This window comes from Somniosus microcephalus, chromosome 21 (assembly GCF_052327205.1).
Source record: "Somniosus microcephalus isolate GS21.2 chromosome 21, FLI_Smic_1.0, whole genome shotgun sequence".
Classification (NCBI taxonomy): domain Eukaryota; kingdom Metazoa; phylum Chordata; class Chondrichthyes; order Squaliformes; family Somniosidae; genus Somniosus; species Somniosus microcephalus.
In genome coordinates, this window is record NC_141007.1 from 10,341,788 (window position 1) to 10,355,235 (window position 13,448).

At 50.5% G+C, this 13,448-nt stretch overlaps 1 protein-coding gene across 1 annotated transcript in view; it reads right to left on the reverse strand.

Annotated features, from left to right (window-relative positions):
- The window catches only part of LOC147102586 (protein HID1-like), a 173,713-nt gene that overhangs the window by 26,670 nt on the left and 133,595 nt on the right, over positions 1–13,448 (reverse strand). The window contains exons 13-16 of the mRNA XM_085964084.1: positions 9,578–9,742; positions 7,727–7,954; positions 7,162–7,307; positions 1,351–1,389 (exon numbers count right to left, since the gene is read on the reverse strand). Of these exons, the coding sequence (XP_085820210.1) occupies positions 1,351–1,389; positions 7,162–7,307; positions 7,727–7,954; positions 9,578–9,742 (578 nt within the window). The remainder of the gene's footprint in view (positions 1–1,350; positions 1,390–7,161; positions 7,308–7,726; positions 7,955–9,577; positions 9,743–13,448) is intronic.

A 13,448-nucleotide genomic window follows, 5' to 3' on the forward strand; every position in this document is an offset into this window, starting at 1 on the left:
GAGATCGGAGAGGGGGCATATCGGAGAGGGGAGAGGGGGGATCGGAGGGGGGAATCAGAGGGGTAGAGAGGTGATCGGAGAGGGGAGAGGGGGGATCGGAGAGGGGAGATCGGAGGGGGAGAGAACGGATCGGGGGGAGAGGGAAATCAGGGGAGGGGAGAGGAACGGATCGGTGGGGATGAGGGAATCGGAGGGGAGAGAGCGAGAGGAGGGGGAGAGAGAGGGAGATCAGGAACTCAGGGGGAAAAAAGGTCAGGAACTCGGGTGGGGGCTGGGTTATGAGCATGGAGGGCACAGTGGGGGTGGAAAGAACGTGATCCAGGTCTATAGGCGGGGGGGGGTATGAGAGCGAGAATGTGATCCAGATGGTAAGGCGGATCACGTTCTTCCACCCCACCCCGTTTACACCCGCACCACTCTCTCACTCTCCTCCCCCCTGGAACTTGTTGATTTCTCGGAAAGCTGTCACAATTCACTTCATACCCAATAAACCCGTGAACAATCCGCGACCCACGCTCAATGCCCCATCTATGGTAGGAGGGCGGGTGGGGGAAGGTTGTAAAATTGGGCAGGGGAGAAGGTCAGGAACTTGGTGGGGGACGGTCAGGCACTAGGGCAGTGGTAGAATGTCAGAAACTTGGGGGGAGGGCAGGAACTTGGGCACTGGGAGCAGGAACATGTTTGGGGGGTGGGAGAAGGTCTTAACCCGCGAGGGTGAGTGCTGTCTGTTCCAAGTGAGCTCTGTTCTGTGTGGATTAGGCAGTCAGAACGGCTCGAATTACACTTTGCAAAGTAACTGATCATGTAGGCAGGGAGAATCTAATTACACATTCCACAGGAACTGCTGGGTGTGGCTTGTCCTCCAAGGGGACCAATCAGAACTTTGGTGTTGCGAATAGACACGTCCATAAATATTGGCCAGGACACCGGGGATTACTCCCCTGCGCTTCTTCGAAATAGTGGCCGCGGGATCTTTTACGTCCACCTGAGGGGGCAGACGGGGCCTCGGCTTAACATCTCATCCGAAAGACGGCACCTCCGACAGTGCAGCACTCCCCTGGGAGTGTCAGCCTAGATTTTTGTGCTCAAGTCCCCGGAGTGGGACTTGAACCTGCAACCTTCTGACTCCGAGGCGAGAGTGCTGCCCACTGAGCCACGGCTGACATTAAATACAGAGATTTGACTGCACTTTAGCCGCTGAACAGGGGCCTGCAGGCAGGTGCAATGCCAAGGGAGAGTAACTATATCAGACTAAAACCGTACCCCACACAAAGTTAACAACAGAATGATGAGAGCAGGGCGTATAGAAACAAATCTACAGGCTGCACACGAGTCACAATCTCATCTTACCCAGAATGTCCTGCAGGAAGAGGCAGCAATCGCATCTCCCTGGTAATAGAAAAGAGAGAAAGGCACAATTTCAGAACACGAGGTACCCAGACTTCACGACATCACTGTATTCAATCTCTCTCTTCCCTCCGCTCCTGGCCCAGAGTACGTATCGCAGGCTCCGACTGCCCCCTGTACTTCACCTTCAGTGGACACTCCTCATGCCTATGTCTATCTAGACCAGTGATTTATAAACATTTCCTTGCGTGTGGGACCCGCTGCAAATATTAACACAGCCCTTGACTGTCGGTTATTGAGAGGAAGGCGGCGATGTTGCAGAAAGCATTTGTTAAAATACAAAAGAAAGTACCCTGCTATTGATGACCTCAGGTAGCTCCCCTGGGATCTCCTGACAGAGCACTTGAGATCCAGCGGCTCCAGGACAAAGATCTGTGGCCTGGACGGAGTGGTGACAAGCTATTCAACTGCAGAGGGCATCGCAGCAGAACCCAATCCCGTCTTCACCCAGAACCCAATCCCGTCTTCAACCGGAACCCAATCCCGTCTCCACCCGGCACCCAATCCCGTCTCCACCCGGCACCCAATCCCGTCTTCAACCAGCACCCAATCCCGTCTTCAACCGGAACCCAATCCCGTCTCCACCCAGCACCCAATCCCGTCTTCAACCGGAACCCAATCCCGTCTCCACCCGGAACCCAATCCCGTCTCCACCCAGAACCCAATCCCGTCTCCACCCAGAACCCAATCCCGTCTCCACCCAGCACCCAATCCCGTCTCCACCCGGCACCCAATCCCGTCTCCACCCAGCACCCAATCCCGTCTCCACCCAGAACCCAATCCCGTCTCCACCCAGAACCCAATCCCGTCTCCACCCAGCACCCAATCCCGTCTCCACCCAGCACCCAATCCCGTCTCCACCCAGCACCCAATCCCGTCTCCACCCAGCACCCAATCCCGTCTCCACCCAGCACCCAATCCCGTCTTCAACCGGAACCCAATCCCGTCTCCACCCAGCACCCAATCCCGTCTCCACCCAGCACCCAATCCCGTCTTCAACCGGAACCCAATCCCGTCTCCACCCAGCACCCAATCCCGTCTCCACCCAGCACCCAATCCCGTCTTCACCCGGAACCCAATCCCGTCTTCACCCAGAACCCAATCCCGTCTCCACCCAGCAGGAATCACTGGTGAGTGAGCGTGAGTGTCGATCCTGACTTGGATCCCCTCTCCCATCCTCTGGTGACAGCACTTTCCAGCAGCAGGGGTACAGTCGTGTCATGAAGTGTCACTGGACCAGCAACCCAGAGAACATGGGTTCAAATCCCACCAGGGCAGTTGGAGAATTTGAAATCAGTTTAATTAAATGTAGAAATAAAAAGCTGGTACAGGTAGACTATCCTTTATCCGAAAACTTCGGGACCAGCCGTGTTTTGGTTTTCGGAAAATTTTGGATTTCGGAAGGTGGGTCGGCGTCGGTCCGCGGGGGGGGGTCCGCAGTCGTGGCTTGTCCGTCGCTGCTAGCCTGGAATGCAATGAAGTTCCGTATTTCCACCAACAGGTCTGCTCAGCGTTAAGTCGGCGGGGGTCGGGGTCGGCGGGGGGGTCGTGCGCACGACTTACGCTGACCCTCTGCTCAGCGTAAGTCGTGTGCCACTCTGGTCATGTCGTGCGCACGATTTACGCTGACCGAAAAAACCTTCGGTTTTTAGAGGGTTTTGGTTTTCGGAAGTTCGGATAAAGGGTAGTCTACCTGTATCAGTAAAGTGGTCGGATTGTCGTAATAACCCAACTGGTGGCCTAGCAGCCCCTCAGTATCAAACCACGCATGACCAGCGGCTCAAGAAGGCGGCCCATCACCAGCTTCTTATGGCAACTAGGGATGGGCAATAAATGCCAGCGACTCTCACATCCCGAGAATGAATTAAGGGCCATCCAATTTCCCACAGAACTAGCTTGACCTATTTCGAGATTGAATAACCCCGGTTATCTTGCTGATACAGTCGAGTCTAACCCGAGGAATGGTCTTTAGGATGAGGTACGCCAGTTCCCATGGAACCGACCCCAGTACATAAGAAATAGGAGCAGGAATAGGCCATACGGCCCCTCGGGCCTGCTCCGCCATTCAATAGGATCATGGCTGATCCGAATCTAGACTCACGTCCACGTCCCTGCCCTCTCCCCGTAACCCCTAATTCCCTTATCTGCTAGGAAACTGTCTATCTCCGTTTTAAATTTATTTAATGTCGCAGCTTCCACAGCTCTCTGGGGTAGCAAATTCCATGGCCTAGAAATTCAGTTGGCGCCGCGCCAGGGCTTTAGCGCCGGAAAGTTAGCGCCGGCGCTAAGTCCCCCTGCGCGCGCCAAAAATTCAGTAGCGCCGCGCCCAAACGGCTGCCGGCGCTACTGAAGGGTGTTTGCACCTGAAAACTGGCGCTACGCGCCGCATTGCGGCGCTATTCCGGCGCCCGATGCGGTGCGGCAGGCTCGGGAAGTGCAGGCCTCCTCCTTCAGTTAAGGAGGAGCTGCCTGCACCCGCCCGCTGGCCGGTAAAATCGCCACAAAAATGAGCCCGGCACCTCGGGGAAGTGCCGGGCTCGCAGCCGAGAAGCATCTGTTCCGCGGGGGGGTGGTGGGGGAGTCCGGGGAGGGAGGTGCGGGCAGGCGGCCGGTGGGAAAGCGGCCGGCCGCCGCGCCACCTTTATGCGCCGGCGCAAAGTCGTGTAAGACTCTGTTGCCAGAGTCTTAGTTGCGGCTGCCACGGGCGAGGCGGCCGCAACTGAATTTCGGCGCTGGGGCCCGTCGGCATGGCAACCGGGACGCTGCGCACACCGATGACGTCATCGGTGCCGGCGCAGCGCTACCGGTCTACCGCCGATTCCAGGGCCCCAGGGAATTTTTAAACTGGCCATAACTCCGGTGCTGGGCCTACTGAATTTCTAGGCCCATAGATTTACTACCCTCAGAGTGAAGAAGTTTCTCCTCATCTCAGTTTTGAAACGGCAGCCCCTTATTCTCGGATTATGCCCCCTAGTTCTAGTCTCACCCATCAGTGGAAACATCCTCCCCGCATCCACCCGATCAAGCCCCCTCACAATCTTATATGTTTCGATAAGATCGCCTCTCATTCTTCAGAACTCCAACGAGTAGAGTCCCAACCTACTCAACATTTCCTCATACGTCAACCCCCTCATCTCCGGAATCAACTGAGTGAACCTTCTCTGAACCGCCTCGAGAGCAAGTATATCTTTTCTTAAATATGGAAACCAAAACTGCATGCAGTATTCCAGGTGTGGCCTCACCAGTACCCTGTATAACTGAAGCAAGACTTCCCTGCTTTTATACTCCATCCCCCTCGCAATAAAAGCCAAGATTCCATTGGCCTTCCTGATCACCTGCTGTACCTGCATACTAACCTTCTGTGTTTCATGCACCAGGACCCCCAGATCCCTTTTGTTCGGGTGAAAATTATATAGCTTAAAGCAACAACATAAAGAGTTAAATAATGTATTGTAAGAAGTGAACTTGTAAATAAGAAGCAATGGCACAAGACAAAACAAACTCAGCTTAAGACGGGGCAGGAATTAACTGTTTGTGTCTGCTCCCATTAAAACCATTGTGCTTGACATTATTGTTGAACAGTTATTGAATGTGGGAAACACTAAATATTTCACAATTATCCAGTGGTGCAGCCTTCTGCAAACTATTTGCTGGAAGCCCTTTGGGTGTATTAATGTAATTCTACTATTCTATAATGCAAAGTAGATGAATCAAAATTGTGTGTATTGATGAGTTGCAGTAATTGGTAGCTGCAAAACTGCCCATTTTGGAATTAACTATTAAAAACCGCCCAAAGTTCTAGAAGGTTCCATATCATTCCTGAGAGGACAGGGGAGTTGTTGCTGCGGGAGCGTGATTGGTTGAAGACACCTGTGTGTAATATTTTGCTATAATGTATAAAAGAAGTTTCAATACCTTGTTGCTGGGGGAACGTGATTGGATGAGGACAAGAGAATTGTTGCTGGGGGAACGTGATTGGATGAACACATTTGTGTGTAATGTTTTGCCTGTATAAAAGAAGTTTCGACACCACTGAACGGTGAGAAGCTTATCACTAGACTGCGGGGTCTATGGTTCTTCTCCCAGAACGTTCTGTTAATAAACTGTATTTTTACTTTAAGACAGACTCGAGTGAATCTATTTTTCACCAACACTTTGTACTGTAGCACTTTGCAGTTTCTTTCCATTTAGATAATAACTTGCTCTTTGATTTTTTCTGCCAAAGTGCATAACCTCACACTTTCCAACACTATATTCCATCTGCCAAATTTCTGCCCACTCACTTAGCCTGTCTATGTCCTTTTGCAGGTTTTTTATGTCCTCCTCACTCACTGCTTTCCCTCCCATCTTTGTATCGTCGGCAAACTTGGATACGTTGCACTCGGTCCCCTCCTCCAAATCGTTAATATAGATTGTAAAGAGTTGGGGTCCCAGCACTGACCCCTGCGGAACACCACTAGTTACTGATTGCCAGCCCGAGAATGAACCATTTATCCCAACTCTCTGTTTTCTGTTAGATAGCCAATCTTCCACCCATGCCAGTATATTACCCCCAATCCCGTGATTTTTTACCTTGTGCAGTAATCTTTTGTGTGGCACCTTGTCAAATGCCTTTTGGAAGTCCAAATACACCACATCCACTGGTTCCCCTTTATCCACCCTGTTTGTTACATCCTCAAAGAATTCGAGCAAATTTGTCAAACATGACTTCCCCTTCATAAAACCATGCTGACTCTGTCCGATTAAATTATGCTTATCCAAATGTCCTGTTACTGCTTCCTTAATAATGGACTCCAACATTTTACCAACCACAGATGTTAGGCTAACTGGTCTATAGTTTCCAGCCTTTTGTCTACCTCCCTTTTTAAATAAGGGCGTTACATTAGCAGTTTTCCAATCTGCTAGGACCTTTCCTGAATCCAGGGAGTTTTGGAAAATTACCACCAATGCATCCGCAATCCCTACCGCTACTTCTCTCAAGGCCCTAGGATGTAAGCCATCAGGTCCAGGGGATTTATCCGCCTTAAGTCCCATTATCTTACCGAGTACCATCTCCTTAGTGATTATAATCGTGTTTAGCTCCTCCCCCCCATAGCCCCCCGTTTGTCCAGTGTTGGGATATTTTTAGTGTCCTCTACTGTAAAGACTGATACAAAATATTTGTTCAGCGTATTTGCCATCTCCATGTTCCCCACTACTAATTTCCCGGTCTCGTCCTCTAAGGGACCAACATTCACTTTAGCCACCCTTTTTCTTTTTACATAACTGTAGAAACTCTTGCTATCTGTTTTTATATTTTTTGCTAGTTTACTTTCATAATCTATCTTCCCTTTCTTAATTAATCTTTTAGTTATTCTTTGCTGGCTTTTAAATGCTTCCCAATCTTCTATCCTCCCACTAGATTTGGCTACTTTATATGCCCTTGTTTTCAGTCGGATACTATCCTTTATTACTTTACTTAGCCACGTATGGCTGTCTTTTCTTTTACGCCCCTTTTTCCTCAGTGGAATATATTTTTCTTGAAAGTTGTGAAATATCTCCTTGACTGTATACCACTGCTCCTGTACCGTCTTACACCTTAATCTATTTTCCTAGTCCACTTTAGTCAACTCTGCTCTCATACCTTCATAGTCTCCTTTATTTAAGCTTAGTACGCTGGTTTGAGATCCAACTCTCTCACCCTCCAACCATGTTATGAGAGAGCACCTTCAAGAGATGGGGAGGGAATAATGTCGGGTGCTGGAATCCACTCACCCCACTTGAAGACTCTGCGTCGCTGGTTAATGTAACCGGGCGGCCCTCAGCGGGGGTGGCTGTCTGATCTTGACCCTGGCCCTGATCCACCCGGCTCAGCGTCCCATCCTCCGATACCTGCGATTTCTCCGTTAGTTTATCGATACCTGAACACAGAGTGATGACAGTCGAGGAGTCGAGCTCAGTCAGAAACAAAGCACCATTCAAGCAGGAGAAGGGGCCATCTGCTACTGACAGGGGGGCGGGGGGTACGGTCCGCTACTGAGGGGGGGGGGGGGGGGGGGGGGAGTACGGTCCGCTACTGAATGGTGGGTGCGGAGGGTAACGGTCCACTACTGACCAATTCGGAAGGGGCCACGGTCTGACTACTGGGGCTGCGCTGAGACTGCCCGGTGCCGCGGCGAGGCTGTGCCCGGTGCCGCGGCGAGGCTCTGCCCGGTGCCGCGGCGAGGCTGTACCCGGTGCCGCGGCGAGGCTGTACCCGGTGCCGCGGCGAGGCTGTACCCGGTGCCGCGGCGAGGCTGTACCCGGTGAGACTGTACCCGGTGTCACGGTGAGACTGTACCTGGTGTTGCGATGAGGCTGGTCTTCAATGTGCCGGGCTCTGCAGGAGCTGCGGGCCGGGACCCTTCCATGGAAATTCCCTCCTGTGAGTTAGTCCGTGAGATGGGCTCCGTCGTCTTCTTCTTCTTCTGCAGGGCTTTCTGGATTGCAGCAGGGTCTGCGGGGAGATTGGCCAGCTGGTGGAACACATTGCGTTTCCGAATGATGGCGTACACCAGGTTTGAATTCCCTGTAACAACAACAAGTGGACTCAGCTGGCACGTACACAAATCCTAGACAGGGCGGAAGGAGCAATCGCATCCAACGCAACACAACCACAGCCCTCTCTGCTGGAATTACTTTAACATTTGTCCCACATCATTGAACATCGGCAACACTTTCCCAGTCGGATCGAGCGCTGAAAGACCCGACATTGGTTCCAGGACTCGACCACCACCCACAACTTCAGCACTCGCTCTCCAATAAACCTGTATTTCAGCAAACACTCCCAGGGCAGGTACAGCACGGGTTAGATACAGAGTAAAGCGCCCTCTACACTGTCCCATCAAACACTCCCAGGGCAGGTACAGCACGGGTTAGATACAGAGTAAAGCTCCCTCTACACTGTCCCATCAAACACTCCCAGGGCAGGTACAGCACGGGGTTAGATACAGAGCAAAGCTCCCTCTACACTGTCCCACCAAACACTCCCAGGGCAGGTACAGCACAGGTTAGATACAGAGTAAAGCTCCCTCTACACTGTCCCCATCAGACACTCCCAGGGCAGGTACAGCACGGGTTTGATACAGAGTAAAGCTCCCTCTACACTGTCCCATCAAACACTCCCAGGGCAGGTACAGCACGGGGTTAGATACAGAGCAAAGCTCCCTCTACACTGTCCCACCAAACACTCCCAGGGCAGGTACAGCACAGGTTAGATACAGAGTAAAGCTCCCTCTACACTGTCCCCATCAAACACTCCCAGGGCAGGTACAGCACGGGTTAGATACAGAGTAAAGCTCCCTCTACACTGTCCCCATCAAACACTCCCAGGGCAGGTACAGCACGGGTTTGATACAGAGTAAAGCTCCCTCTACACTGTCCCCATCAAACACTCCCAGGGCAGGTACAGCACGGGTTAGGTACAGAGTAAAGCTCCCTCTACACTGTCCCATGAAACACTCAGGGCAGGTACAGCACGGGTTAGATACAGAGTAAAGCTCCCTCTACACTGTCCCATGAAACACTCAGGGCAGGTACAGCACGGGTTAGATACAGAGTAAAGCTCCCTCTACACTGTCCCATCAAACACTCCCAGGGCAGGTACAGCACGGGTTAGATACAGAGTAAAGCTCCCTCTACACTGTCCCATCAAACACTCCCGGGGCAGGTACAGCATGGGTTAGATACAGAGTAAAGCTCCCTCTACACTGTCCCATGAAACACTCAGGGCAGGTACAGCACGGGTTAGATACAGAGTAAAGCTCCCTCTGCACTGTCCCATCAAACACTCCCGGGACAGGTACAGCACGGGTTAGATACAGAGTAAAGCTCCCTCTACACTGTCCCATCAAACGCTCCCAGGGCAGGTACAGCACGGGTTAGATACAGAGTAAAGCTCCCTCTACACTGTCCTAACAATGCGCCTCAGCTGCAGCCTCAGAAGATCACCTCCCACTACCCCAGTGTGACCTTATTTTTATTTCCAACAACAATCAGTCTGCAGTGTCTCAGTGTGATTGCCAGTGTCGAATTACAGGCCTTTTATGCTGCCCTGGATTCATTTAGTTTCCTTTTTTGCCTCTTCTGACAACCGGAATAATTTACAATACAATCTCCAGACAGAGGGCGACAACGACCAGGAGATACTCACCGTCAAACTGGTACTGGATGATGTTATTAAAGACCTCAAGAAGGAAGAAGACTAAATGGTGGTTCTGGGCTGCTGTGAAGAGGAACCATGTTGTCGAGAAGGCTTCCAGTAGGTGCAGCAGCTTGTTTGCTGCAACCATGGACAAGCTCTTCAGATAAGGAGAGACTAGGATGAAAACCAGAGAATGCTCAATGAATTCATTGCAAACCAATCCCTTCGCACCCCAATCCAGTCCACACAGCCTTTTATGTCATTCATTCGCTGGCAAGGCCGATATTTATTGCCCATCCCTAGTTCCCTGAGAAGGTGGTGGTGAGCCTTCTTCTTGAACCGCTGGTAGTGGTTTGATACAGTGGAGTGGTTTGTTAGGCCACTTCACAGGGCCGTTAAGAGTCATAGAAACATAGAAGATAGGAGCAGGAGTAGGCCATTCGGCCCCTCGAGCCTGCTCCGCCATTCAATGCGATCATGGCTGATCATCCAAACTCAGTGCCCTGTCCCTGCCTTCTCCCCATATCCCTTGATCCCTTTAGCCTTAAGAAATACATCCAACTCCTTCTTGAATATATTTAATGAATTGGCCTCTACTGCCTTCTGTGGTAGAGAATTCCACAGGTTCACCACTCTCTGGGTGAAGAAATTCCTCCTCATTTCTGTCCTAAATGGCTTACCCCTTATCCTTAGACTGTGACCCCTGATTCTGGACTCCCCGCCATCGGGAACATCCTTCCAGCATCTAGTCCGTCCAGTCCTGTCAGAATTTTATAAGTTTCGATGAGATCCCCTCTCATTCTTCTAAACTCCAGCGAGTACAAGCCCAATCGACCCAATCTCTCCTCATACGTCATTCCTGCCATCCCAGGTATCAATCTGGTGAATCTTCGCTGAATTCCTTCCATGGCAAGAACATCCTTCCTCGGCAAGAACATCCTTCCTCAGATAAGGCGACCAAAACTGCACACAATACTCAAGGTGTGGTCTCACCAAGGCCCTGTACAACTGCAGCAAGACATCTTTGTTCCTGTACTCAAACCCTCTTGCTACAAAGGCCAACATACCATTTTGCCTTCTTAACTGCCTGCTGCACCTGCATGCTTACCTTCAGCGACTGGTGCACAAGGACACCCAGGTCTCGTTGCACTTCCCCTTCTCCCAATCTATTGCCATTCAGATAATAATCCGCCTTCCTGTTTTTGCCACCAAAGTGGATAACCTCGCATTTATCCACATTATACTGCATCTGCCATGCTTCTGCCCAATCACGTTGGGGTGGGACTGGAGTCACAAGCAGGCCAGAGCGGGTAAGGGCGGCAGGTTACCTTCCCTGAAGGACTTTAGTGAACCAGTTGGGTTTTTACGACAATTTGACAGCTTCATCATCACCATTACTGATACTAGCTTTTTATTTCCAAATTTTTATAAACTGATTTCAAATTCTCAATCTGCGGCGGTGGGATTTGAACCCGCGTTCTCTGGATTACTGGTCCAGCAACAGAATAACTACACTGCTGTACCTAAATCACTTTAAGCAATCAAATTCACTGCATTCTATCCAAACTAATTCCACTCCACACATCCAATCCAGTCAACATCAATTCAATTGAATTATTCAATTACCATTTATCATTTTCAGATCTTCTCTATATAGAACACTTCTCTCTCATGTATAGATTCCCAACTGTTGCCTTCAAGCAGTACAGTTCAAATTGCAATACACCCCTCCTGCACATCACCTCACTGTGTTGAAATGAAGGTTGATTACCAATGAAGGCCAGATCAACAACAACGATGAGTCAGCCTACAGGGAGGAGGTCCAGCATCTCGTGAAGTGGTGCGCCGATAACAACCTGGCCCTTAACATCAAGAAAACCAAGGAATCATTGTGGACTTCAGGAGGTCTAAAGGCAGAAGTCACACCCCCATCCACATCCATGGGACTGTGGTGGAAAGGGTGGACAGCTTTAAGTTCCTCGGAGTCCACATCACGGAAGACCTCTCCTGGTCCCTCAATACCTCCTCTCTGGTGAAGAAGGCCCAGCAGCGCCTATATTTCCTAAGGAGGCTGAAGGGATGTAACCTGTCACCCCTGATCCTCTAACTTTTACCGCTGCACAATAGAGAGCATCCTGACGAACTGTATCACAGTATGGTATGGCAGCTGTAGCTCCTATGACCGGAAAGCCCTGCAGCGGGTAGTCAAAACTGCCCAATGCATTACCGGCACCCGGCTACCGACCATAGAGAACATCTACCAGAAACGCTGTTTACGGAGGTCACTGACCATCATCAAAGACCCTACCCACCCCAGCCAGTTTGTTCGCCCCCCCTGCCATCTGGGAGAAGCTACAGATGCATTCACACCCGAACGACCAGATTTAGGAACAGCTTCTTTCCCAGGGCTGTCATCCTACTGAACTCTACAAATAAACTCTAAAGCCTGCACATCTGCCAATGCACTTTATTATGTTTATGTTAATGTATTACAAGCCAAATGTATGTTGAATGTTAAATGTCTTAATCTAAATGTACACTCTCGGGAGCTGCAAGCCTACATTTCGTTGTACTGCACTTGTGCACTAACAATGACAATAAAGTTGATTATTATTATTATAACTCAGCCTTTCCCTAAACTCACCTCCCCTTCCCTTCCCCCTATAGTCTTTAGGCATCTTAAACTCCAGCTTGATGATACAGCTACTCGCCTTCCCTCTCCTTGTTCCTGAATCTTGCTGATGTCCTGCGTTATTGGCCTTGCCCTTCACTGGGTTTCTCAATAGTTTAAAGAAAAGTAAAATTGTTAAATTGGAAATTCAGTGTTGGGGGAATGAAATGTAGTCAATTCAGCAAAGGCCCTTTTGGTGTAAGGGTAGGATCAAGAACCAATGGGGTCGATCTTGACCTTGTGCGGTAGTATGAAACAAGCGATACCGAATCGGGAGCCCGTTTTTCTATCTCTCCCCATTCTTATTTCCACTGAAGTCAACAAAATAAAAATCAGGAGATGTGAAACGGGCTGCCGACTCGCTATCGCCGTTTTACGCCGTCGCACAACGTCCAGCGCTAACCCACTGTGCTCATTCCAAGTCTGAGAAATACGTCAATCCTGTATAAGGAGTATTAGTAATATCAATCCTTCTTAAACTTTGGAATTTAGTTCCTAGATCCCCACTCCACTCTGCATAATTTTAATAAAAACATGACTGAGGCGTGATTTATTTTAGCCTTGTTTTTACTTTCTCCCTCTCAAACGGAACAAACAACAGGTGCTGTCTCCAGGCAATGGCCAATGTGCAGTAATCAGTAGATAACTGCACCAGCCATGGAGTCCAGACACAGCACAGGTTCCTGGTTCAATGTCCAACCAGGTGCCACAAGTGGCCTCAGTGCCCAGAGTCAGTGAAGGGAAGGAAACAAGAATCAGCTGGGTGCCTGCTGGGCCCCCGATCAGTCCCCACACCCCTGGTGGGAAATGCCTCTGTGGATACTGATGAAGTCAGGATCAGCTGGGTTGCGATGCTTCCACGGTCAAACAGCCTGCCAACACTCTGGGTTCACACAGGATATTGGGCAGGGAGGGGGAAGGGGGCAGGAAAAATTCAAATCGATGCCACCCAGGCCCTCCCCTGATCAGATCTCCTCCCCAGTCCTCAACCTCACTGCACTCTCAGGGTGCAGGGTCCAACAAGGGACAGCAAGGTTCAGCAATCAGGAGGGCGAAGGCACCAATTGAGTTTGTAGGGCGAAGGGGAGGCAAGCTTAAAGTAAGGATGAGTTAGAGCAGGAGACAGTGCAATCAGCCTTAACATAGAAACATAGAAGATAGCAGCAGGAGTAGGCCATTCGGCCCCTCGAGTCTGCTCCGCCATTCAAT